Source organism: Photinus pyralis, unplaced genomic scaffold (genome assembly GCF_008802855.1).
Source record: "Photinus pyralis isolate 1611_PpyrPB1 unplaced genomic scaffold, Ppyr1.3 Ppyr1.4_LG10, whole genome shotgun sequence".
Lineage (NCBI taxonomy): Eukaryota > Metazoa > Arthropoda > Insecta > Coleoptera > Lampyridae > Photinus > Photinus pyralis.
Window position 1 is genome coordinate 3,465,209 of NW_022170250.1, and position 20,433 is coordinate 3,485,641.

Sequence of the window (20,433 nt, forward strand, 5' to 3'; positions counted from 1 at the left end):
TAGCCCCGTTCCCAAAGTTGTTAATTACGCGGCCCTGGTAGGTACACATGTACACTCCCCGTCTTTCTACTGGCATTTGCTGTCAGCCAGTCAGCCAGGCGGACAAAGTGAGATTAAAAACTATCATTTTATAAATCAATTTGCAAAAATGCGCTAAAAAGACGACCGCCCCTAGATTCAGTATCGACTACCGACGACGTCTGAACGCGGTCACAACGGACGGAAGCAGTAATCTGTCATTTATACAAGAAACCCGCCGACTAATAACTCTGGTACGATTCATAAAGCCTAGAAAATGGTCTAGATAGCTTTAATAGGTAGAAACCACCTGAAAACTTCTGGCTCATTGTGACTGTAGACCGTTCAGGGACATGTTAAGTTCTTTATAGACTCTGAAACAGTCTGCAAACACATTTTCCGAAGCTGTACAAGTTTACAAAAGTCCTAGAAAGCTAATATGGTTCAAAAGGAAAGTCTGGAGGGGTTTAAACCGAACTGGAAAGGACCTTGGGAATTCGGGAGAACCTTAATTGCCATAAAAGATCATCGAAGCTTCTAATAACATGTTAAATGACCTTCAAGGATAAATTAAATTCTTCTGAATTTTCAAAAGCTTTGAAAACACCTAAGGAACTCTAATATATTTCCCAGAAAGCAATGGAAGGGCGTAAGTAGCTCTGTCAGGGCGTCTAGAATACTCGGAAAGCTCTTTGATTACCGTGAATGGTCATCAAAAAGACTCTCGAAAGGGCAGTAGTAGGTTCCTTTCGTTGAGACCTTTAATTAGAATACAATGAGAGATAAAATTAATCCACCCCCCCCCCAGCATCTCAGGAAATAATTCGTGGGGGGGGGGCTTTTAGACAGCGAAATTTGATGGCTGTCTGGCACACCTTCAAGGTATAGGCTACCTACTGCAAAAAATTCTAGGACTCTAGGTCCATTCCCCTGAAAGTAGCTCAAAACGGCAGAAGTGGGTCCGGACGGGAAGACGGACGGACGGATATAACGCAAATAATAGCAAATTTTTTTTAATTCTTAAAAAATGCGCTAAAAAGCGTAATACAAATGTTTTATTTACGAAGGGCCATGCACCTGCAAAGCTACATCCAGACACTATTTTCTACAATACAGATTAACATGGTTTCAAAATTGCTGATATAAGGAAAGGGCACCCAAATATGTTTGAAGACGGGCCTCTAAAATGAAGTAACACCACTGAGTACGATTCATTTAACACTAAAAGTACATGTGAAAATACAAACAGCACCCTCCAACCCGAAGAAAATTTAATTAAAGGACCGCCTTTCTCGTATTGCTAAGACACAAGAGCTGACGAGATGAGGCAGCAACAGCCAAGCATTGGAAATGTATGAGGCAACCAAATCTTGGAACACGTGATGCTTTAATAAACAAATATCAGCAATTTATGCAAGAACAAATTGGGACATGTAATTTGATGACTGAGTGTACGAGTACGAGACAGGACAAAATGATTACTATACACTTTTCACAGTAGGCGTGTGTCATCACAAGACCTTTTCAGAGCATTGTGGACCTTTTCCAAAGTTTTGTAGATTTCGGAAGGAACATAGGAAGCTCTATAAGGACGCACTTAAGTGATACTGGTTCTAATCTTATTGTTCTAGCTTTTTAAAGCTTTATATGCGCTTTCCACTTCTCTTTAGGCCACCGATAAAGTTATTTAGGACTTCTCGTAGACTTTCTAGAGCTAGACCATCCATTTTTAAGATTAGGGAAAAAACTAGGTGGTACCGCGAAGGGTTTCTTTCCAGAGTCTTTTTGATGACCCTTCACGGCAATCGAAGAGCTTTCCGAGCATTCTAGACGCCCTGACAGAGCTACTTACGCCCTTCCATTGCTGTCTGGGAAGTATATCAGAGTTCCTTAGGTCTTTTCAACGTTAAATTCAGAAGAATTTAATTTATCCTTGAAGATCATTTAACATGTTATTAGAAGCTTCGGTGATCTTTTATAGCAATTAAGGTTCTCCAGAATTCCCAAGGCCTTTCCAGTTCGGTTTAAAACCCTCCAGACTTTCCTTTTGCACCATATTAGCTTTCTAGGACTTTTGTAGACTTGTACAGCTTCGGAAAATGTGTTTGCAGACTGTTTAAGAGTGTATAAAGAACCTAACATGTCCCTGAACGGTCCACAGTCACAATGAGCCAGAAGTTTCCAGGTGGTTTCTACCTATTAAAGCTATCTAGACCGTTTTCTAGGCTTTATGAATCGTACCAGAGTTATTAGACGTTTTCAAGGCTATCCCACCCAGCTCCGGAAAGTGCAAAGAAAGCTGTTTAAGATTCTCCAAAAAACCTGCGGTTTTATAGTTAACTTGAAGGCTCTTCGGGACTTTCTAGGCTCTTTTCAGCGCTTTTGAGGTTTCCTTGCTATGACTTATTAACTATTGAAAGTGTATAAGACGCTACTGAGAACTATAGAAAAAGACTAAGATGTACCTACCAAGTATTTAAAAGTAATTGACAAATTCTTTAGGGAGTGACTGAAGGCTCTACACAGCTTTCTGGGCGTATCTCAGTGTCTCCAAGCCTTTTCATGACCTTTTGCAGATAATATAACAGTTTCAGCGCCATGTAGACTCGTCTAGTGCGAGAAAGTGCATCGAAAGGTATTCCTCAAAAGAGATCCTAGAGGCAATTTAAGTCTTCCCGGGCCGGTGCTTTCTTAAGGCGTCCTCTAGGCCCTTGTTAGAATTATCTAGGCGCTTAGACCTTAGACAAGGAAAGAGAGGCTTAGACCTTATGCGCCATTTTGATTTCTTAGGCCTTTTGTTTGATTCGTCAGCATTGAAAAACCCAAAAATAGTTTAGAAAAATCCGAAGATGTTCCTTAAGTAACTTGCTGAGTCTTCGAAGACCTTCACGGCTTTCACACTAATTTAATGCTTTCCAAAGGTTTTTGTAGTTACTTTCGAGTAAAGTCACTAAACCTTCGCCGTGACTTTTTGGAGTTTTCTAGAGGGAAAACTCAAAAAGGGCAATAATATTAGTCATACACCAGTTTGGGAATAACCTCGGTTTCTTCAGTGGCTACGCCTCATTGTCTCCCTCTGTTTCAAAACTTTTCAAATGCGGGTTCGGCTTTTTGGTAGATGATTTATTGCTCGTAGGCCGTCGCTGGGTTATAATTGAAGTCAATCCTTTACATTTCCTCTTCCTGACGATAATCATTGAAAAGAGTGAACGTACGAACTGCCGATAGAGGGTGTCAAAGTACCTACAGAAAACACAGATATCCTTCCAATACACGTTTATTGAGTAAACAATTGGAAAGATTCAGATCAAATGAGCAAATTCTACACTTAAATATTGATCAAACCGCTGACCTTCTGAACGTTGGAGTAGATGCTTGGATATTTTGGATCGGCACAACCTCATTCCCAGAGGAGACGACACCGTATTGGAATTGTATCCGGCATGTTCCTCGATCAACTTAACTTGCACTACATTGCCATCTTCCGCATGTATAAGTATAATCGAACTGCAACGATTGCTCCAATCCGCTTCCTCGTATTGAATCGTGCAGCGAGCGGCAGTCAAAATGTTGTTGGCTGCGATTATCGATCTTCTTCAGTGATATTGTAGAGAAATTTGGTACTGGTGATCGTAACCACCTACGATTCTTCCATCGAGGTGGGGAACACGACAGTTTGTTCTTGCTTCTAAGCTGACAAGGCAATAACGCGATAATCAACCAAAACTTACCGACGGCAAGAGCCAGAAGAGCTGCAACCAAGACAAACTTAAACATGTTGCCCAAAAAGTGAAGACTACACCGAAGCTTCTCGACTTTATACTTGATCTCGAGCACTTCAAGGTGTAATTGATTAGATAGTACCTACACTTCCACCGCATAGAAACACGAAATGTTTCATCATTGGTCCAATCCATTGATGGCTCGCAATTTAAGACTCGCTTATCAAATTATCTCAATCGGAATTGAGGACTTCATCTTTTTTGACAAACGAACCTTAACCAATTTGAGGAGGCTTCCACTTTCGCGCATCAACGACTTCCGCTAATTAATTGGAAATGCATGTAAAAGATTTTCAATAGAATGTTACCTACCGGAGAAAATGGATGGGGGTCCTCGATGTTGGAACTGCGAGAATCTGGGGCATTTGAAAGGCGCATGCAAAGACTCCCGGGCTCGGACCGCAAAGAAAGACGGCTTCGCCAGCTGATGTATGGATTATCGTCAGCTCCACAACGTGATTGTGAAAGACAGCTATCCGTTACTGAACACTGACGTCACTTTGGATACTCGTACTGGATCAAGAATACTCAAAACGTTAGATTTAAGAATTGACTATTGAGTTATCTCCAGAAAAGACGGATTTACCCTTGGATCGAGATTATGGCAATTCACCGTCATGCCATTCGGATTGTGCAATGCGCCAGCCGCTTTTGAGTGACTAATGGGATCGTTTCATAACCTTTTGAATATGTGTATGTACTCTGCGTTTCCCCCGTGCCCTGTTAAGAACTGTGTTAGATGGTAGTATACCTCTCCGTTCTTTTTTTGGTGCCATTTATCTGGACGTCGTGAATCAATCTACTTGTCCAGGACTTCCTACGACCCCATTCCTCCTGCCAGCGAGCCAAGGAGTCTTTCCTAGTGGTACTGATTACCCTCCTCTTGCTTGCGCTGGGACCGTCTATGTCCCGGAACAGGATTCGCAGCTGTTTGTCATAGCCTTGGCTATTTCGGTTCGGATTTTCACGTGGTTGACAAACTTCAAGCTTCTATCTATGGTGTTTATAGTATCCCCCCCCCCCCCCCATCTTCGCCACTATCTGGGGAATTTTTCGCATGCCTACTATGGCTACCGCCTTGGATTTTTCTCCCACCAGTTTTAACCTCTTCTCTCCCATCCACCTGTCGATGGCTTCTATGGGGGTGTCCATACGCCGTTTCACCACCCCCAGTTCCCTATCCGTTGCTATCACTGTATCAGTCATCTGCAAACTTCATCCCCCTCGGTACCGTCATGCCTACTACTTCATCGTGCGCCATATTCCATAGTAGTGGCCCTAATACTGATTCCTGAGGGACGCCTCCATTTACTTCTATTTGATAACAATTTCCGGATTCGGACGTTCAGACATGCCACTATTACCACCTCCCTGGTCTGCCACGTACCCTTTCTAGCCGTCTCTACCCGATTTTGGAGTGCTACATTCGTCCCCCTTCCTTTCACTAAACCGTACTGATTTGGGGAGGCCTTCCATATAGACTGCAATCGCGCCGCAACTACCCTCTCGAATAGCTTGCCAAGATGGCTTAGTAGGGCGATCGGCCTAAATTTGCCCTTATTCTTTTTAGGTACCTTCGCACTTTTCCACGTATTTCCATTCACTGATATCTAACTCGAAAGCGGCAGAAAACATCTCGGGGACTCACTTTGCATTCAGTGCCACGAATTCCGGAGGGAGTCCGTCGGGCCCTGGACCTTTCTTCTTGGGTATTTTTTTGGCTGCCTCCGTGATCTCCTTTTCTTCGATCTTCCTTTGGTTGTCTTGATCATCTACCGCCATCTGCCGGTCCCGATCGCTCGTTCTCTCACGCCAACCTTCTCGACTACTATTTTATATGCTTTACCCCATGGCTCCTTCTCGATCTGGTCACACAGCTCTCGCCAGCATTATTTCTTCCTTTTTTCCATCGCGCTCCTCAATTGATTGTCACTGGCCCTGGTCCTTAATTCTTCCACTACCCTGGCGTTTAGATGTTACGCCCTTCTTCTAGTCCGAGTACCTCGCCTTCTACTTTCCACGCATTTGTCCGTAAGAGCCGCTATCTCGACGTTTCACCAGTAGGTAAGTCCTACGTTTCCTCGACCCAGATGATGCCTTTGACATTGAGAACACCATGATAGAAGTCATTTTTAGGAACATTGTAGTGTACCTACTTGATCCCCAGGTTCTACGCTAACTTCACACTACAAGAAAACGAAAATAAAGTCAACCCGGCAACATTTAAAAATGGCCACCCGAATGACTATTTCCTCCAAAACCAAACAAGATCCCACTTAAATTTGAAAAGTGGCACGTGATCAAACACCTAAGGCAGAACCCCCTTACGTTAGTTGTAAACAACGCTATGACCTGAAGCGCCGTAGGGAAGGAACGTAAAATAAAAACACAGAAATTGTGAAAAGTTTGTTTAATAATGATCGTAATTATATAAAGCTTGGAAATTTAAGTCAAAATAAATTACATTGCAAAAATACACTTTGAAAATGGTACATAGTTCACCGAATAAAAATAGAAATAGGTTGTGAAAAAAAGAACTTACCAATAAAAAAACCAGCCGTCAAATTAATATCAAATTGTGTTGTAAAATTAATTGTTTGTAATGATGTGAATGCGTAACATAAAATTATAACACAAAAAGTAGCATGTAGACTTCAAGAGGTAACATATGGGTTAAAAACAAGTTTTGGGAATTATGGGTCAGGTAAGCAGGTACCAAGATTAAAGTCCTTTTGTTAAAAGCAAGATGGAAAATTACATAGCCTTGTAGGCAAATTTAACTAACCCCAAAAATATGTGGAAATTATTGGATCGCCCTCCATACATCACACATAGATTCGAAACCGAAGAGTTTTGATTAGCATAATCTCGCCCCCGCAAGATAGGTAGCGTCGCCCATCGTTCGGGGTTTCGAGCCTACAGTTGAATGTCGAAGACAATCACGGAATTAGATGTCGTAGCTCAATTTTGACTACAGTTTTTACCACCCCCGTAACTGCTTCATTCACATTCAATACATACATCAATCGAATCGATAACTTCCACAGATTAAAATAAAAAGATCAAAATTTATATGAATGTAACTTCTGGGACAAGACCAAGTAATCATCATCAATAAACATAAATTAAGCAAGCATTACACCGAAAACGTAAACAATTACAAACAATAGTATAACGGTATCACATATGTGATTATGCATTGAGGTTACACGAAATAAATTTCAAAAACAAAGATTCAAACACACAAAAAATATAAAATGTAGCTTACAAAACACAAATACGATATAAATTAATGCAAAGACTATTACCTGCATTAAATAACACAAAATAACAACGTTCACGGTCGCCATTCAAGACAAGATGCCAAACGTAGCCCACGTTCGTGCTTTCTAGATGGCGCAGGCAGCTTTTTTCCAGTTCCCACCTAGAAATTGCATGGTTGCCAATTCAAAAATGTATGTATCGTCGTAAGTTGTATATACAGGGTGGAACTTCTCAACATGGACATCGAGAAGTTTTGGTATGGGCGTGGAAAGTGCGCGAAACTCCGGAAGATCGTCGATTGGCATTTCTTCCAAACTACAGGATGCCAGAAATGAGAGACCGACACAATCTTCTGAACGAAACTGGAAGTGTTCCGGGACGAAACACTTCTAAGGAGGGTGTTGCGGTTTATGGTTTGTCTTGATTGATTATTATTTATTAATTTATTGGGAGCGTGGAAAGTAATACATATGTACAGGGTGGCCAACTAAGAATGCGAGGTACTGTATCTGGGAATCTATCCATCGTAGAGGCTTGCGATAAAAAAAGTTATTACTAAAACGCCCACGAGAAAAACCTGGAAAATATTTTTGTTTCTGAAATGACCGCTAGGAGGCGTAACTGCAATCAGGAATCTGAAAAAGTGATGTTTTTGTGAATTCCGCTTTATTAACCAAACCAAAAAACCAAAAAATATCCGGTCTTTGAAGTCGACGATAATCTGAACCATCTTTGTTTGACAATTTTTCCTGTATCTCTAAAAATGAAGTGGTGGGGGTATTCAAATGTTTCCGTAAAGAACACCCTGTATTTTCGAAGCGGCTGAGCCGATTTAAACAAACTCGGGTTAGTTCAAAAGAGCTATTCTTCAGCTACAAATATTGTAATATTTGAAGTTTTGTTAGTTTCACATATCACCGCTTGAGGACTTTTTTCGACATTCCGACAGAAATGGTTAACTTTCTCAAAACAATTAAATGCATTGGTTCGATTTTTTTTTTCATGATATGTGAAAATAACAAAACTTCAAAAATTATAATATTTGTAGCCGAAGAATAACTCTTTAATTAACTCGAGTTTGTTAAATTCGGCTCAGCCGTTTCGAAGATACAGGGTGTTCTTTGCGGAAACCTTTGAATACCCCCCACCACTTCATTTTTAGAGATACGGGAAAAATTGTCAAACAAAAAAGGTTCAGATTATCGTCGTCTTCAAAGACCGGGCATTTTTTTTTTAGGTTAACATAACGGAATTCACAGAAAAATCACTTTTTTTAGATTCCAGATTGCAGTTACGCCCCCTAGCGGCCATTTCAAAAACTTAAAAGTATTTTCCAGGTTTTTCTCGTGGCCGTTTTAGTAATAACTTTTTTTACCGCAAGTCTCTACGATGGACAGGTTCCCAGATACAGTACCTCGCATTCTTATTTGCCCACCCTGCACATTTGTGATGTCATTTAATGATTTTTTCCATCATAGACATATTTTACCTGTGCTGGTGTCGCCATCTAACATGTATTACATTAATTACATACATTCAAATCCCAACAGAGGGAGCAGTGATACGCACTATAATTTGACGGGGAATCAATCAGTCTACCACCCCCTGGAAGGTATATAAATAAGTTCTTTGATCAATTTAGTTAGTTGAATAATTGTTTAGTGAAAAGAATTACAGTATTTTTCCCCACGTCGTAATTCTTTCAGATGGAAAGTGAGTTGACTAACTGCAGGGGTATGTCACCACGAGACCTTTACAAAGCATTGTGAATCTGTTCCAAAGTTTTGTATGTTTCGGAAAGGATCTAGGGAATACGTGGCAGATTACACTGTAAGAAATGTTACCCCAAGATGGAGATAATATAGTAATATCCTTCCAATATACGTTTATTGAGTAAATAATTGGAAAGATCCGGGTCAAGTGACAAAATTCTTCACTTAAACGTTGATGAAATCTCTGACATTCCGAACGTTGGAATAGACGCCTGGATATTTTGGATCGGCGCATCCCCATCCCCAGGACACGACACCGATTTGTACATCATCAGCAACGAGGGGGCCGCCAGAGTCTCCCTGTAACATCAATGAATTCATAACTTCTGTGACAAGGATGACTCCAATTTTTGCTTACCTGACAGGCGTCCTTGTTGGTTGCACTGAAGCAGATCATCCACTTTGAGATTTTTCCGCCGTAAGCGTTGTTACATTCGGATCTGCGCACTTCGCGAACCTCGACAGCTTTCAAATGTGTAGGAGCGGGCCCACCCGAGTACAAGGCACCCCATCCCGTTACGATAGCGGTACGACCGCCTTCGACGGCGTCCCGAGCGTCCAGTTTGACGATTTGCGCCTTCTCGTACATTTGGATATCGGAAACGAGAGTGAGCAGCGAAAAGTCGAGATCCATCGTGTTGGAATTGTATCCGTCATGTTCCATGATCTCCTTAACTGCCACTACATAGCCACCTTCCCCTTGTATGGTCGAACCGTAACGAATGCTCAAATCCGCTTCCTCGTATAGAATCGTGCAGTGAGCGGCAGTCAAAATCTTGTTGGCTGCGATTATCGATCCTCCGCAGATATGTCTTCCGTGATATTGTAGGGAAATTTGGTACGGGTGGTCGTCAATCCTGACGTCGTAACCACCTACAATTCTTCCATCGAGTCGTGGAACACGATACTTCGGTCTTGCTTCTAAAGTGAAAAGGCAATAAAACTACGAAGTTCAATAATCAAACAAGACTTACCGACGGCAAGAGCCAGGAGAGCTGCAACCAAGAGAGTCTTGAACATGTTGCCCAAAAAAGTGAGGACTCCGCCGAATCTTCTCGATTTTATACTGGATCTCAAGCACTTCAATTAGTTGATTAGATAGTACCTACACTTGTACGACTTAGAGACGCGACATGCTTGGTCATTAGCCGAATCCATTGATGGATATCGTATCGTAAATCAGATGATAACTCGCAATCGGAATTGAGAGCTTAATCTATTTTTACAAAGGAACTTTAACTACGAATCAATTGAAAATTTCCAAAGACCCTGTCTTGGTGAAAAGGCCTCTATTGGGCCATATCACTACCTTGGTTAGAGCCCTTATCTGAAATCACAGTTGTTTTCCTTCCCTCTTCTTTGTTTAACGTTTTGCACCTGTAGTCAAGTATCACTTGCAAAACCTCATTTTGCCATTAAGTTCCGTCTGAAATCCTCCATTGTTACCACTAGGATATGCTTTTTGGTAGCTGCTTTGCTGAGGAATCGCTTGAATCCGCCTCTTCGATTTGGATACGGTTAAAATCACACGGACGGGCAAAACTTCTGGACGTAGCTTCTCCTTTCCTTTTATGTATGCTGCACGGACCGGTCACAGAATTGGCGGGTTATGTTCCATCGTTTCAGATATCCTTTCTTAGAAATTCTGCAAAAATCTTGGTCTGGGCGCTATGGAAACCATATTTGGGGCGTAGTTTCCCGCTTCCAGGTTTTGCCTCGAAGCCGATTCGCTTAAAAATGCAAGGCTCGACTCCGCGCAGGTTTTGCACTAAGTACTGTACTTTATCATTTTACAGCTGCCTGATGTTGCGTACCCTATTTCTACTTCCGTTTTTCGGTTTTGCGGGGTGATCCAGAACGTGCACAGGTTCACATTCAGGAAAGAGACGCTTGTGGTACGCAAGACAAGCTTGATATCTATTTACACGTCCGTTTAAATTAGTGGAAAAAGTGCTAAATATTGATCCACGTTGGCGGTGTACCCCCATTTGGCAATATAGACGTTGGGGATAGCGGAGTCTGATTGATTCCTAACAGTGCAATTACAGGACCCGAAGGCACAGGAGTTGGTGAAGGCTCTAAGGGCTGGCGAGACGGAGGGTGATAATTTGGGGCATGAATAACACTATTTAACTAAATATTCTCAGACTAAGTTGATGTTCTCACATCGCAACGGCGTGGTAACTGATCCGATGATATCCTTTTCCCTGATTCTCTGGTCAGTATCAGTTTTCTATATGCATATACAAAACTGTTCCAAATATCTCAACCCAAATTAACAGTCAGGGATGGTGATAGGTTAGTTTGAGACGCGTCATGGGGTTTTTTAATTTAGATATTGATAGTGCGCAAGCAGGTAACAAAACACGGTACGACGTTTAAACAACAGAAGGGATTGCATTCCCTAGTCACTTTCTATAAGAAAATTTTTTTCCGGATCGATCTGAGACAATTTTTTTTCGGGGCTCAAAAAAAGGCAGTGTATAACCTTCCTTTTTTACCAAAAATCGACTGCACCAAAATTTCTCGGGAAACACTTTTTCTTATTAATTTTGGTGCGTAGAATCCAAAACAATTCGTACTTTTTCGATCAGACTTCTCAATCAAAAGTTATAGACTAGAAACCAATTTCGAAAGAAAATTCAAAGGGCTGTAACTTTTGAACTAGTAGCCCAATCTTGGAACTGTTTGAAATTATGGATTCTACAGGCCACATTCTATAAGAAAATTTTTTTTCCGGGTCGATCTGAGACAATTTTTTTTTCGGGCTCAAAAAAAGGCAGTGTATAACCTTCCTTTTTTACCAAAAATCGACTACACCAAAATTTCTCGGGAAAACACTTTTTCTTATTAATTTTGGTGCGTAGAATCCAAAACAATTCGTACTTTTTCGATCAGACTTCTCAATCAAAAGTTATAGACTAGAAACCAATTTCGAAAAAAATTCAAAGGGCTGTAACTTTTGAACTAGTAGCCCAATCTTGGAACTGTTTGAAATTATGGATTCTACAGGCCACATTCTATTTTTTTCCGGGTCAATCTGAGACAATTTTTTTTTCGGGGCCCAAAAAAAGGCAGTGTATAACCTTCCTTTTTTACCAAAAATCGACTACACCAAAATTACTTGGGAAAACATTTTTTCTTATTAATTTGGGTGCGTAGAATCCAAAACAATTCGTACTTTTTCGATCAGACTTCTCAATCAAAAGTTATAGACTAGAAACCAATTTCGAAAAAAAATTCAAAGGGCTGTAACTTTTGAACTAGTAGCCCAATCTTGGAACTGTTTGAAATTATGGATTCTACAGGCCACATTCTATAAGAAAATTTTTTTCCGGGTCGATCTGAGACAATTTTTTTTTCGGGGCTCAAAAAAAGGCAGTGTACCTATTATAACCTTCTTTTTTTACCAAAAATCGACTACACCAAAATTTCTCGGGAAAACACTTTTTCTTATTCATTTTGGGGCGTAGAATCCAAAACAATTCGTACTTTTTCGATCAGACTTCTCAATCAAAAGTTATAGACTAAAAAACCAATTTCGAAAAAAAATTCAAAGTGCTGTAACTTTTGAACTAGTAGCCCAATCAGTTAGAAATGTTTGAAATGATGGATTCTACAGGCCACATTTAGGGAATGCAATACCGGGATCGCGGGATCCCGAAATACCGGGATCCCGCAGCATTTTTGCGGGATTAATCCCGCACATAAATGGAGCGGGATCCCGCAGGATTTGCGGGACTGAGGAATTTGTCGACCAAGTGGACGACTCTGTTTACTTTGTTAATGAAACGCATAACGGAGAAGTTATTTTTTATATAATAGTTAAACTTTTTTCGTTAAAAATTTACTAGGCCGAAGGTACTTTTTTGTTAAATATTGTGATAATTAGCGACTTATTTGAATGCAGAAGTTAACCGCACAGAATTGCGTAGTTGCTAATTTATTTAAAGTTTTGCGGTATCCCGCAAATACCGGGATCCCGCGGGATTAACATCTAGCAGTCCCGCAAATACCGGGATTGAGATTTTGCTGCGGGATTGCATTCCCTAATCGCGACTCATATCGCAGATAGATTCTAATCATAAGAGATTTTGTTAGCAGGGTCTCTACCCAAAGACAGTAACGTTGACCCTCGTTCGGGAATTCCAATCATCATGAGAATTAAAATGATCACAGTGTAATGTACTTAACCCCCAGGTTCTACAGCAACTTCACACTACAAGAACACAGACACAAAACCAACCCAGCAACGTTTAAAAACGGCCACCCGAATGACCACTCCCTCCAAAACCAAACAAGATCCCGCCCAAATTTGAAAAGTGGCATGCGATCAAACATCCAAGGCAGCCCCCCCCCCCCAACGCTAGTTGTAAACAACGCTTTGTCCTGAAGCACAGTAGGGAAGGAACGTTAAATAGAACACTGAAATTGTGAAAAGTTTGTTTAATAATGATCGTAATTTCTAAGATTGTGAAATCCCGGAAATTTAGTTGATGTTCATTAATATAAACAAAGCAAGCAAAGCCAAAAAGGTGTCGTACTCTCGCAAAAGTAACTACTAAGGGTAAAAAGAGTACGACGTAAGAAAAACCTCGCAGTTTGATTAATACAGTCCTCAAGATAATTAACAAAATATTTTGTAAAAGTTTAAGCAGTAGTTAACCAAAATAGTAAATGCATATATACAATGTTGGTTACATTCAAGGTTAAAAGAAAGTTTTTGGGAACAATGGTCACACATAGATTATCAACTGAAGAGCTTTGATTAGCGTAATCTCGCCCCCGCAAGATAGGCAGCGTCGCCCCTCGTTCGGAGTTTCGAGCCTACAGTTGAATGTCAAAGACAATTACGGAATTAGGTGTCGTACTTCAATTTTGACTACAGTTTTTACCACCCCCGTGATTGCTTCATTCACGGAGAAAATTGATTTGATTAGCGTAATCTCGCCCCCGCAAGATAGGCAGCGTCGCCCCTCGTTCGGAGTTTCGAGCCTACAGTTGAATGTCAAAGACAATTACGGAATTAGGTGTCGTACTTCAATTTTGACTACAGTTTTTACCACCCCCGTGATTGCTTCATTCACGGAGAAAATTGATTCTTTCCCACACATGAATTAATCCATTTGTCAATTAAACCTATCTGATAAATAGCCAACATAGTTTCCAGTTTATTTTCAAAAAGAATCAATCTACCCCTCTCCGCCCCTGGCTCTTCTTTAGAAATTGAGTTTAGAAACTCAGAAATCACAATTTTCTCTATAATCAAGATTTCTCGTGACAATTAAATTTAATAAACAATTTAGTCTCTTAAATAAACTTTATTAATAATTTAGGTAGATTAATTTTTTCGCATTTTCCAGGCCTACCACCTTTCCCCTCAGGATCGTCTTTAAAAATGCTATTTGATCCACTAGAAATAAGAAAAAATCACGATCTTTATTATCAGTGTTTAATTAGCATAGGTAATTAACAATTCGCGCTGTAGTAATTAAACTTAAAGTGATAATTATTTACCCCTCCGACCGCTGTTGTTTAAAAATTGAATGTTGGACAAAGAAAAAAATTACATTTTCCTTATGATCAAAATTTTTCCCTGATAACCGTCCCTTAGTCGGCGATTCATTTTGCCTATTTAACTTAATTGATAATTATTTATAGGTATCATAATTGAGTTCGAGCAATTAAAAAAATACATTTTTTGTAATCAGGATTTTTCCCTGACACTTGAATTTAAAGTTGGCAATTCATTCTGCCAATTAAAGCTAATTGATATTTTAATACACACATTCCCCCACCCCACTCCCCTCCCGATCTTATACAGAAATAGGGTTTGAGCAATTAAAAAATGGGAATTTTTCTTATCAAGATTTTTTTACTCGCCATTGAATTGCCAATTATTCATTCTGCCAATTAAACCTAAATTGCTAATTCAGGACACACTTTTTTTTTACATTTTTAAAAACGGACTAATGCCTCTTTTTCTCCCTCCCGATCTTATCTAGAAATTTCTTTATAATCAAGGTTTAGTTCCTAGTAATTTAATTGGCAACTCATTCTGTCAATTAAATCTAATAATTTAGGTAACGCTTTTTTTCCCAAATATACACTATCCCGTTCCCCCTCCTGCTCTTCTTTATAGCTCTGAGCCACTCAAAAATCACAAATTTTTTTATAATCAAGCTTATAATTGTTGATTATTTAATTTAATTGACAATTTTCGCTCGGTCAATTAGACCTAATTGATAATTTAGGTAGCAGAATTTTTATTTACAAAAATATAGACCATATACCTTTGGTTCTTCTTTAAAAATTGAGTTTGGACAAATAAAAAATTAACAATTTTGCTTTATAAACAAGATTTTTTGGGGGAATTTAATTTAATTGACTACTTACCTTATTTTCAAAAACAGGTAACTTCACTCTCTCTCCCTGAATTTAATTGACAATTATTCATTCCGCCATAATTATAAACCTAATTGCTAATTTAGGTAACATAATTTCCCCCTCTACGACTCCTTTTTGAGCAATTAAAAAAACTATACATTTTTCTTTAGAATCAACATTACAACCAATTGCGAATTCTATTGGCAATTTGCATTCTGCCAATTAAACCTAATTGATAAATTAGGCACCTGGGATTTTAAGTACCTATCACTTTCTCGACATTCGGCCTCTCTTTAAAAATTGAGTTTCAGGAACAAAAAAAGTATAATTTAAAAAAATGTGTTTTTATTCAATTAAATTAACCTTAATTGACAATTCGTTCCGCCAATTTAAACCTTAAAAAATGATTAATTGGCATAATAAATTTTTCAATTAGGTTTAATTTAATTTGATCGAAAACGTGGGATTTACAGGAAGCTGCAGGTTAGGTATACCTAACACCCTCTCCCTCCCTCCTTCACACACCCAGCAACTTGTGTGGCAGATCACAACTCCAAACAACGTATTGCTAAACTTGTAAACTTTCCACTGTGACCTTCCTTTACAGTGAGGTAAAATCAATAATTGCTTATTTTTCCAATCGCCCTGTATTTTTCCTGAATTTGAGATAACCTTGTGAAGGTGACCCGTTCAGATAAGTGGTAATCCTAATATTTACTGTGTACTAGCAGTTATCGGGCACAAGTCAGAATGGGTGCCGACGACAACCTCACTGCTGTGCTGTACGGAGTGAATGACCTTCGATTGGTAAGTTTTTTATAACTGGTAGGTCACTCGTGTACTAAAAATTGTGCCCGGTCCATGTAGGAGCAACGACCGATTCCTGTACCGACGGACGATGGTGAGTGTCAATTTGTCCATGGTCCCGTAACATTTGTCTTGCAGAGGTCCTGTTGAAGATGGATGTGGTCGGAATATGTGGGTCGGACGTGCACTACTTGGTGCACGGTCGTATCGGGCACTTTGTTGTGGAGAAACCGATGGTCATTGGTAAGTGTGAGTCGTTATAGATTGATGGTATAGGTACTGCGTTGTAGGTCATGAAGCTGCCGGGACAGTGTCGAAGGTGGGGAAGAATGTCACACACCTAAAGCCAGGTACACATTCACCCTGATCATCTTCTTTTGTTTATATACAGGGTAGGGCTAATAATGTAGGTACCCGGTGCACAGATTACTTATTCCAATGCAAAATGCCCATCCTTGGACTAACAATGGCAAAAAATAGGAAATTTGGAAACAATAGGTTTCTATGTATTTTTGTCCATTTTATAAAATTGGAAGTGGGGGGTTGGATTTGTTTAAAAATAGAACAATTTTGAGGTGGTGACTCGCATTATTAATGTATTATAGATGGCGTTATTGATTTTGGACTTTTGTTACAATATTTTAAATGGAAATCGGAAAAGGTTAATGCCTTAAATAACCTCGTCGACCTAAAGCGCCATCTGCCGGCTATCAATAATCCTAAATTAATAATGCAGATACGGGCTTGAAATCCTGTAGTATACCATTTTGTGTCCAAATTTCCTAATCACTCCAATTGAATACAAAAATACCTTTTCTCTGTTTCGAAGTGAAAAGTAATTTCCGATGGTTTCATGCAAAAATACTTTCTTCCTTCTTACTTGACCTCTTGGTATATGAATATACACAGCGCTTCAGCAACTATGAAAATTATTTCAGGCCCTGCAATTAAAAAAAGATTTCCAAAAGCTGTGATTTTCCCACTTCGAGATGTCGCGTTCTTATTTGATCAACCGGTATATTAATATACAGGGTGCTTCAATAACTATAAGAATGATTTCAGGCATTTAAAAGAACAATTTCTAAAATCAGCGATTTTCTCACTTTTCTACATATAGTGTTCCGTTCTCATTTAACCATCTGTTTAAACAAAATATATACTAATATACAGGGTGGCTTGAAGGCACTTTAAAAGAAAAATTTCCAAAAACTGTGTTCCATTCTTATTTTACCACTCGGTATATCAATATATAGAGTGCTTCAGTAACTATATGAATGACACTTTTATTGACAAGACATTCCAAAAGTTGTGACTTTCTCACTTTTCCAGATGTAGTAGTGTTCTGTTCTTATTTAACCACCCGGTATATGAATATACAGGGTGCTTGAGTAACTATTAAAATGATTTCGGGCGCTTTTATTTAAAAGAAACATTTCCAAAAGCCGCGATTTTCTCATTTTTCGTTCTTATATATCGGTATATCAATATACACGGTGTTTGTGTAATTATCCAAATGATTTCAGACACTTATTAAATGAGATATTTTTGAAAGCTGTGATTTTCTCTTTTCTAGATGTAGTACTGTTCTGTTCTTATTTAACCACCCGGTATATGAATATGTAGGGTGTTTAAGTAACTAATAAAACGATTTCGGGCACTTTTATTGAAAAGAAAAATTTCCAAAAGCTGTGATTTTCTGTTTTGATGAGATGCAGTATAGTTCCGTTCTTATTTAACCATCCTGTATATGAATATACACGGTGCTTGAGTAACTATTAGAATGATTTCGGTCACATTTATTTAAAAGAACAATTTCCAAAATTTTGATTTCTCCTTTCGTGATGCAGTAGTGCTCCCTTCTTATTGCACCATCCGGTGTATCAATATACAGAGTGCTTGAGTAACTGTAAGAATGATTTCAGGTACTTTTATTTCCAAAATTTCGATTTTCTTTTAGAAAAAAAATGATAAAATCATTGGCACTCGGTATATCAGTATATGCGGCCTCGCAATAACTATAAAAATAATTTCAGGCACTTTATTTAAACAAAGAAATTTCAACGGCTGTGACTTTCTCTGGAGATGTATTGTTCCGTTCTTATTTCACCACCCGGTATATAAATATATAGGATGCTCCAGTAACTATAGGATGATTTCAGACACTTATTGTAAAGAAAAATTCTCAAAAGCTTTGACTTTCTCACCTTCCATGATGTAGTTGTGTTCCGGTCTTATTTGACCACCCTGTAAATGAATATACGGAGCACTTCAGTTACTATAAGAATCATTTTAGACACTACAACAATGATTTCAAGCACTGTTATATAAAAAAAATTTCAAAGGCTGTAATTTGTATTTAACCATCCGCTATATCAATATATACGGGGTGCTTTGATAACTATAGAAGTGATTTCAGACACTCTACTTTAAAAAACATTCCATGATGCAGTAGTGTTCAATTCTTATTTGACCACCCGGTGTACCAATGTACAGAGCGCTTCAATTAAGATGACTATAAAAATAATTTCAAGCACTTTTATATAAATGTAACATTCATCTTTCAAAAGCTGTAATTTTTTCGGTTTCTGAGATCTAGTAGTCTTCCGTTCTTATTTAACTCCCCGATATTTCAACATACAGGGTGCTTCAGTAAGAGTAACTATAAAAGTAATTTCTCACCTTTTCATGTAAATAAAATTCCAAGAACTGTAACTTTCTCACTTTCTGAGCTACAGCGGTTTTCCGATCTTATTGGGCTACCCAGTAAATCAATATACAGTGTGCTTCAATAGGAATGATTATTATAAAATTGATTTCAGGCCTGTTTTTATTTAACCCCTTGATTATACATATTAAAGGGGGGGGGGGGTATCCCAGACTGCTTAAACAATGTATAGAAGATTTATGATTTTTGTAAACCGCGTCTGTATTTAAAAAACACCAGGCGATCGTGTTGCCATCGAGCCCGGCGTGGGCTGTCGAAAATGCGATCACTGTCGCGGCGGTCGTTACAACCTCTGCGACGAGATGGCGTTCTGCGCGACACCTCCGTACGACGGTAATCTCGCCAGGTACTACACGCACGCCGCCGATTTCTGCTTCAAGCTGCCCGACCACGTGTCCGTCGAGGAGGGGGCGCTTTTGGAACCCCTTTCCGTTGGTGTCCACGCGTGCAAGCGGGGCGACGTTCGGTTCGGGTCCGTCGTCTTGATCCTGGGCGCCGGTCCAATCGGATTGGTCACGCTGCTAGCGGCGAAAGCTTTCGGCGCTTGCCACATAGTCATAACAGGTGAGTGTCGCCCCCTTCTCTCCACCTTTGATGCTATCCGTTCGTAGATATCTTGCAGTCGAGGTTGGATAAAGCCAAAGAAATGGGCGCAGATTACGGCGTCCTCGTGCAATCCGGCGAATCTGACGAGGCCGTTGTACAGAACGTAATCGCGGCTCTAGGGTGTCGACCGACTGTCAGCATTGACTGTGCAGGTGTCGAACTAACAACCGCCGTCGCCATCAAGGCTACCGTCTCCGGTGGCATGGTGGTGCTTGTAGGCTTAGGCGGTAATCCCACCATGAATGTGCCCATCAGTGACATTCTGCTTCGAGAGGTGGACGTTCGTGGAGTATTTCGCTACGTCAATGAGTAAGTAGTCCCCCCTTCCCCGCCCATAAGCACACTTTGGTTACAGTTATCCAACTGCGTTGGAAATGGTTGCGTCCGGAAAGATTGACGTGAAGCCGCTAATTACTCACAATTACAAAATGGAGGACACAATGAAAGCATTTCACACTTCCAGAACTGGCGAGGGGAATGCCATTAAAGTTCTAATACACGCTAATCCCCAATGGGGCCACTAAACATGGTTGTTGCATTTAATTTGCTATGTACTTATGATATAAGTTAAACGCTGGCAATAAAAATTAAGAATAGAGGGGTTACTAGAGGGGCCTCGAGAGCATAAACACTTCTTACAGTCGTATTAGTTATTATTTTCGTTAAGAGAGGATGGTATAGTTATAATTCATTTGTGTTTGGTATTTTTGTCGTGAAGAGACGCTCCCAAGGATGGGAATAGTGGAACTAAAATAATTATTACATCTAATCTCTCGAATTTCATCTATACGCTGGTAATTCCCGAACGTGGGACCAGTTACCTATCCCAGGGGTGGGACTCTGCTAATAAAAAATTCTTCGATTTAGAATCTATGGTCGATATGAGTTGCGTCCCTGGTCACAGCACACAAGCCAGTTCGGGAAGAACGCCGTGAAACTTGAACCGAACAAGAGCGATCTCTTCAAAATCCCTATAGACCTCGAGAAAGCCGGCCTCACCTTTAAGTCGCACCTTCTTAAACTTTCCATTTTGGGTGTCTCTGATCTGTCTCAGGTGCAGGTCAAAGGAGAC

At 39.8% G+C, this 20,433-nt stretch overlaps 2 protein-coding genes across 3 annotated transcripts; one reads left to right on the forward strand and one right to left on the reverse strand.

Annotated features, from left to right (window-relative positions):
* Positions 1–8,934: 8,934 nt before the first annotated feature.
* LOC116162060 (trypsin epsilon-like) lies at positions 8,935–9,948 on the reverse strand. The gene is made up of 3 exons (XM_031475586.1): positions 9,811–9,948; positions 9,195–9,757; positions 8,935–9,136 (listed from the first exon to the last, which is right to left on the reverse strand). The coding sequence occupies exons 1-3, from the start codon at positions 9,854–9,856 to the stop codon at positions 9,002–9,004; spliced, it is 744 nt and encodes a 247-aa protein (XP_031331446.1). The 5' UTR covers positions 9,857–9,948; the 3' UTR covers positions 8,935–9,001.
* A 5,780-nt stretch (positions 9,949–15,728) lies between these two features.
* On the forward strand, positions 15,729–20,003 carry LOC116161120 (sorbitol dehydrogenase-like). Of its 2 annotated transcripts, XM_031474350.1 has the most exons (8): positions 15,729–15,834; positions 15,955–16,030; positions 16,091–16,124; positions 16,169–16,273; positions 16,321–16,380; positions 18,975–19,319; positions 19,367–19,670; positions 19,717–20,003. In XM_031474350.1, exons 2-8 carry the CDS (start codon positions 15,974–15,976, stop codon positions 19,883–19,885), a joined length of 1,074 nt encoding a protein of 357 aa, XP_031330210.1. In that variant the 5' UTR covers positions 15,729–15,834; positions 15,955–15,973; the 3' UTR covers positions 19,886–20,003. The 2 variants fall into 2 exon arrangements, with proteins under 2 accessions (XP_031330210.1, XP_031330209.1); XM_031474349.1 differs by having other exon boundaries at positions 15,736–16,030.
* Positions 20,004–20,433: the final 430 nt, after the last annotated feature.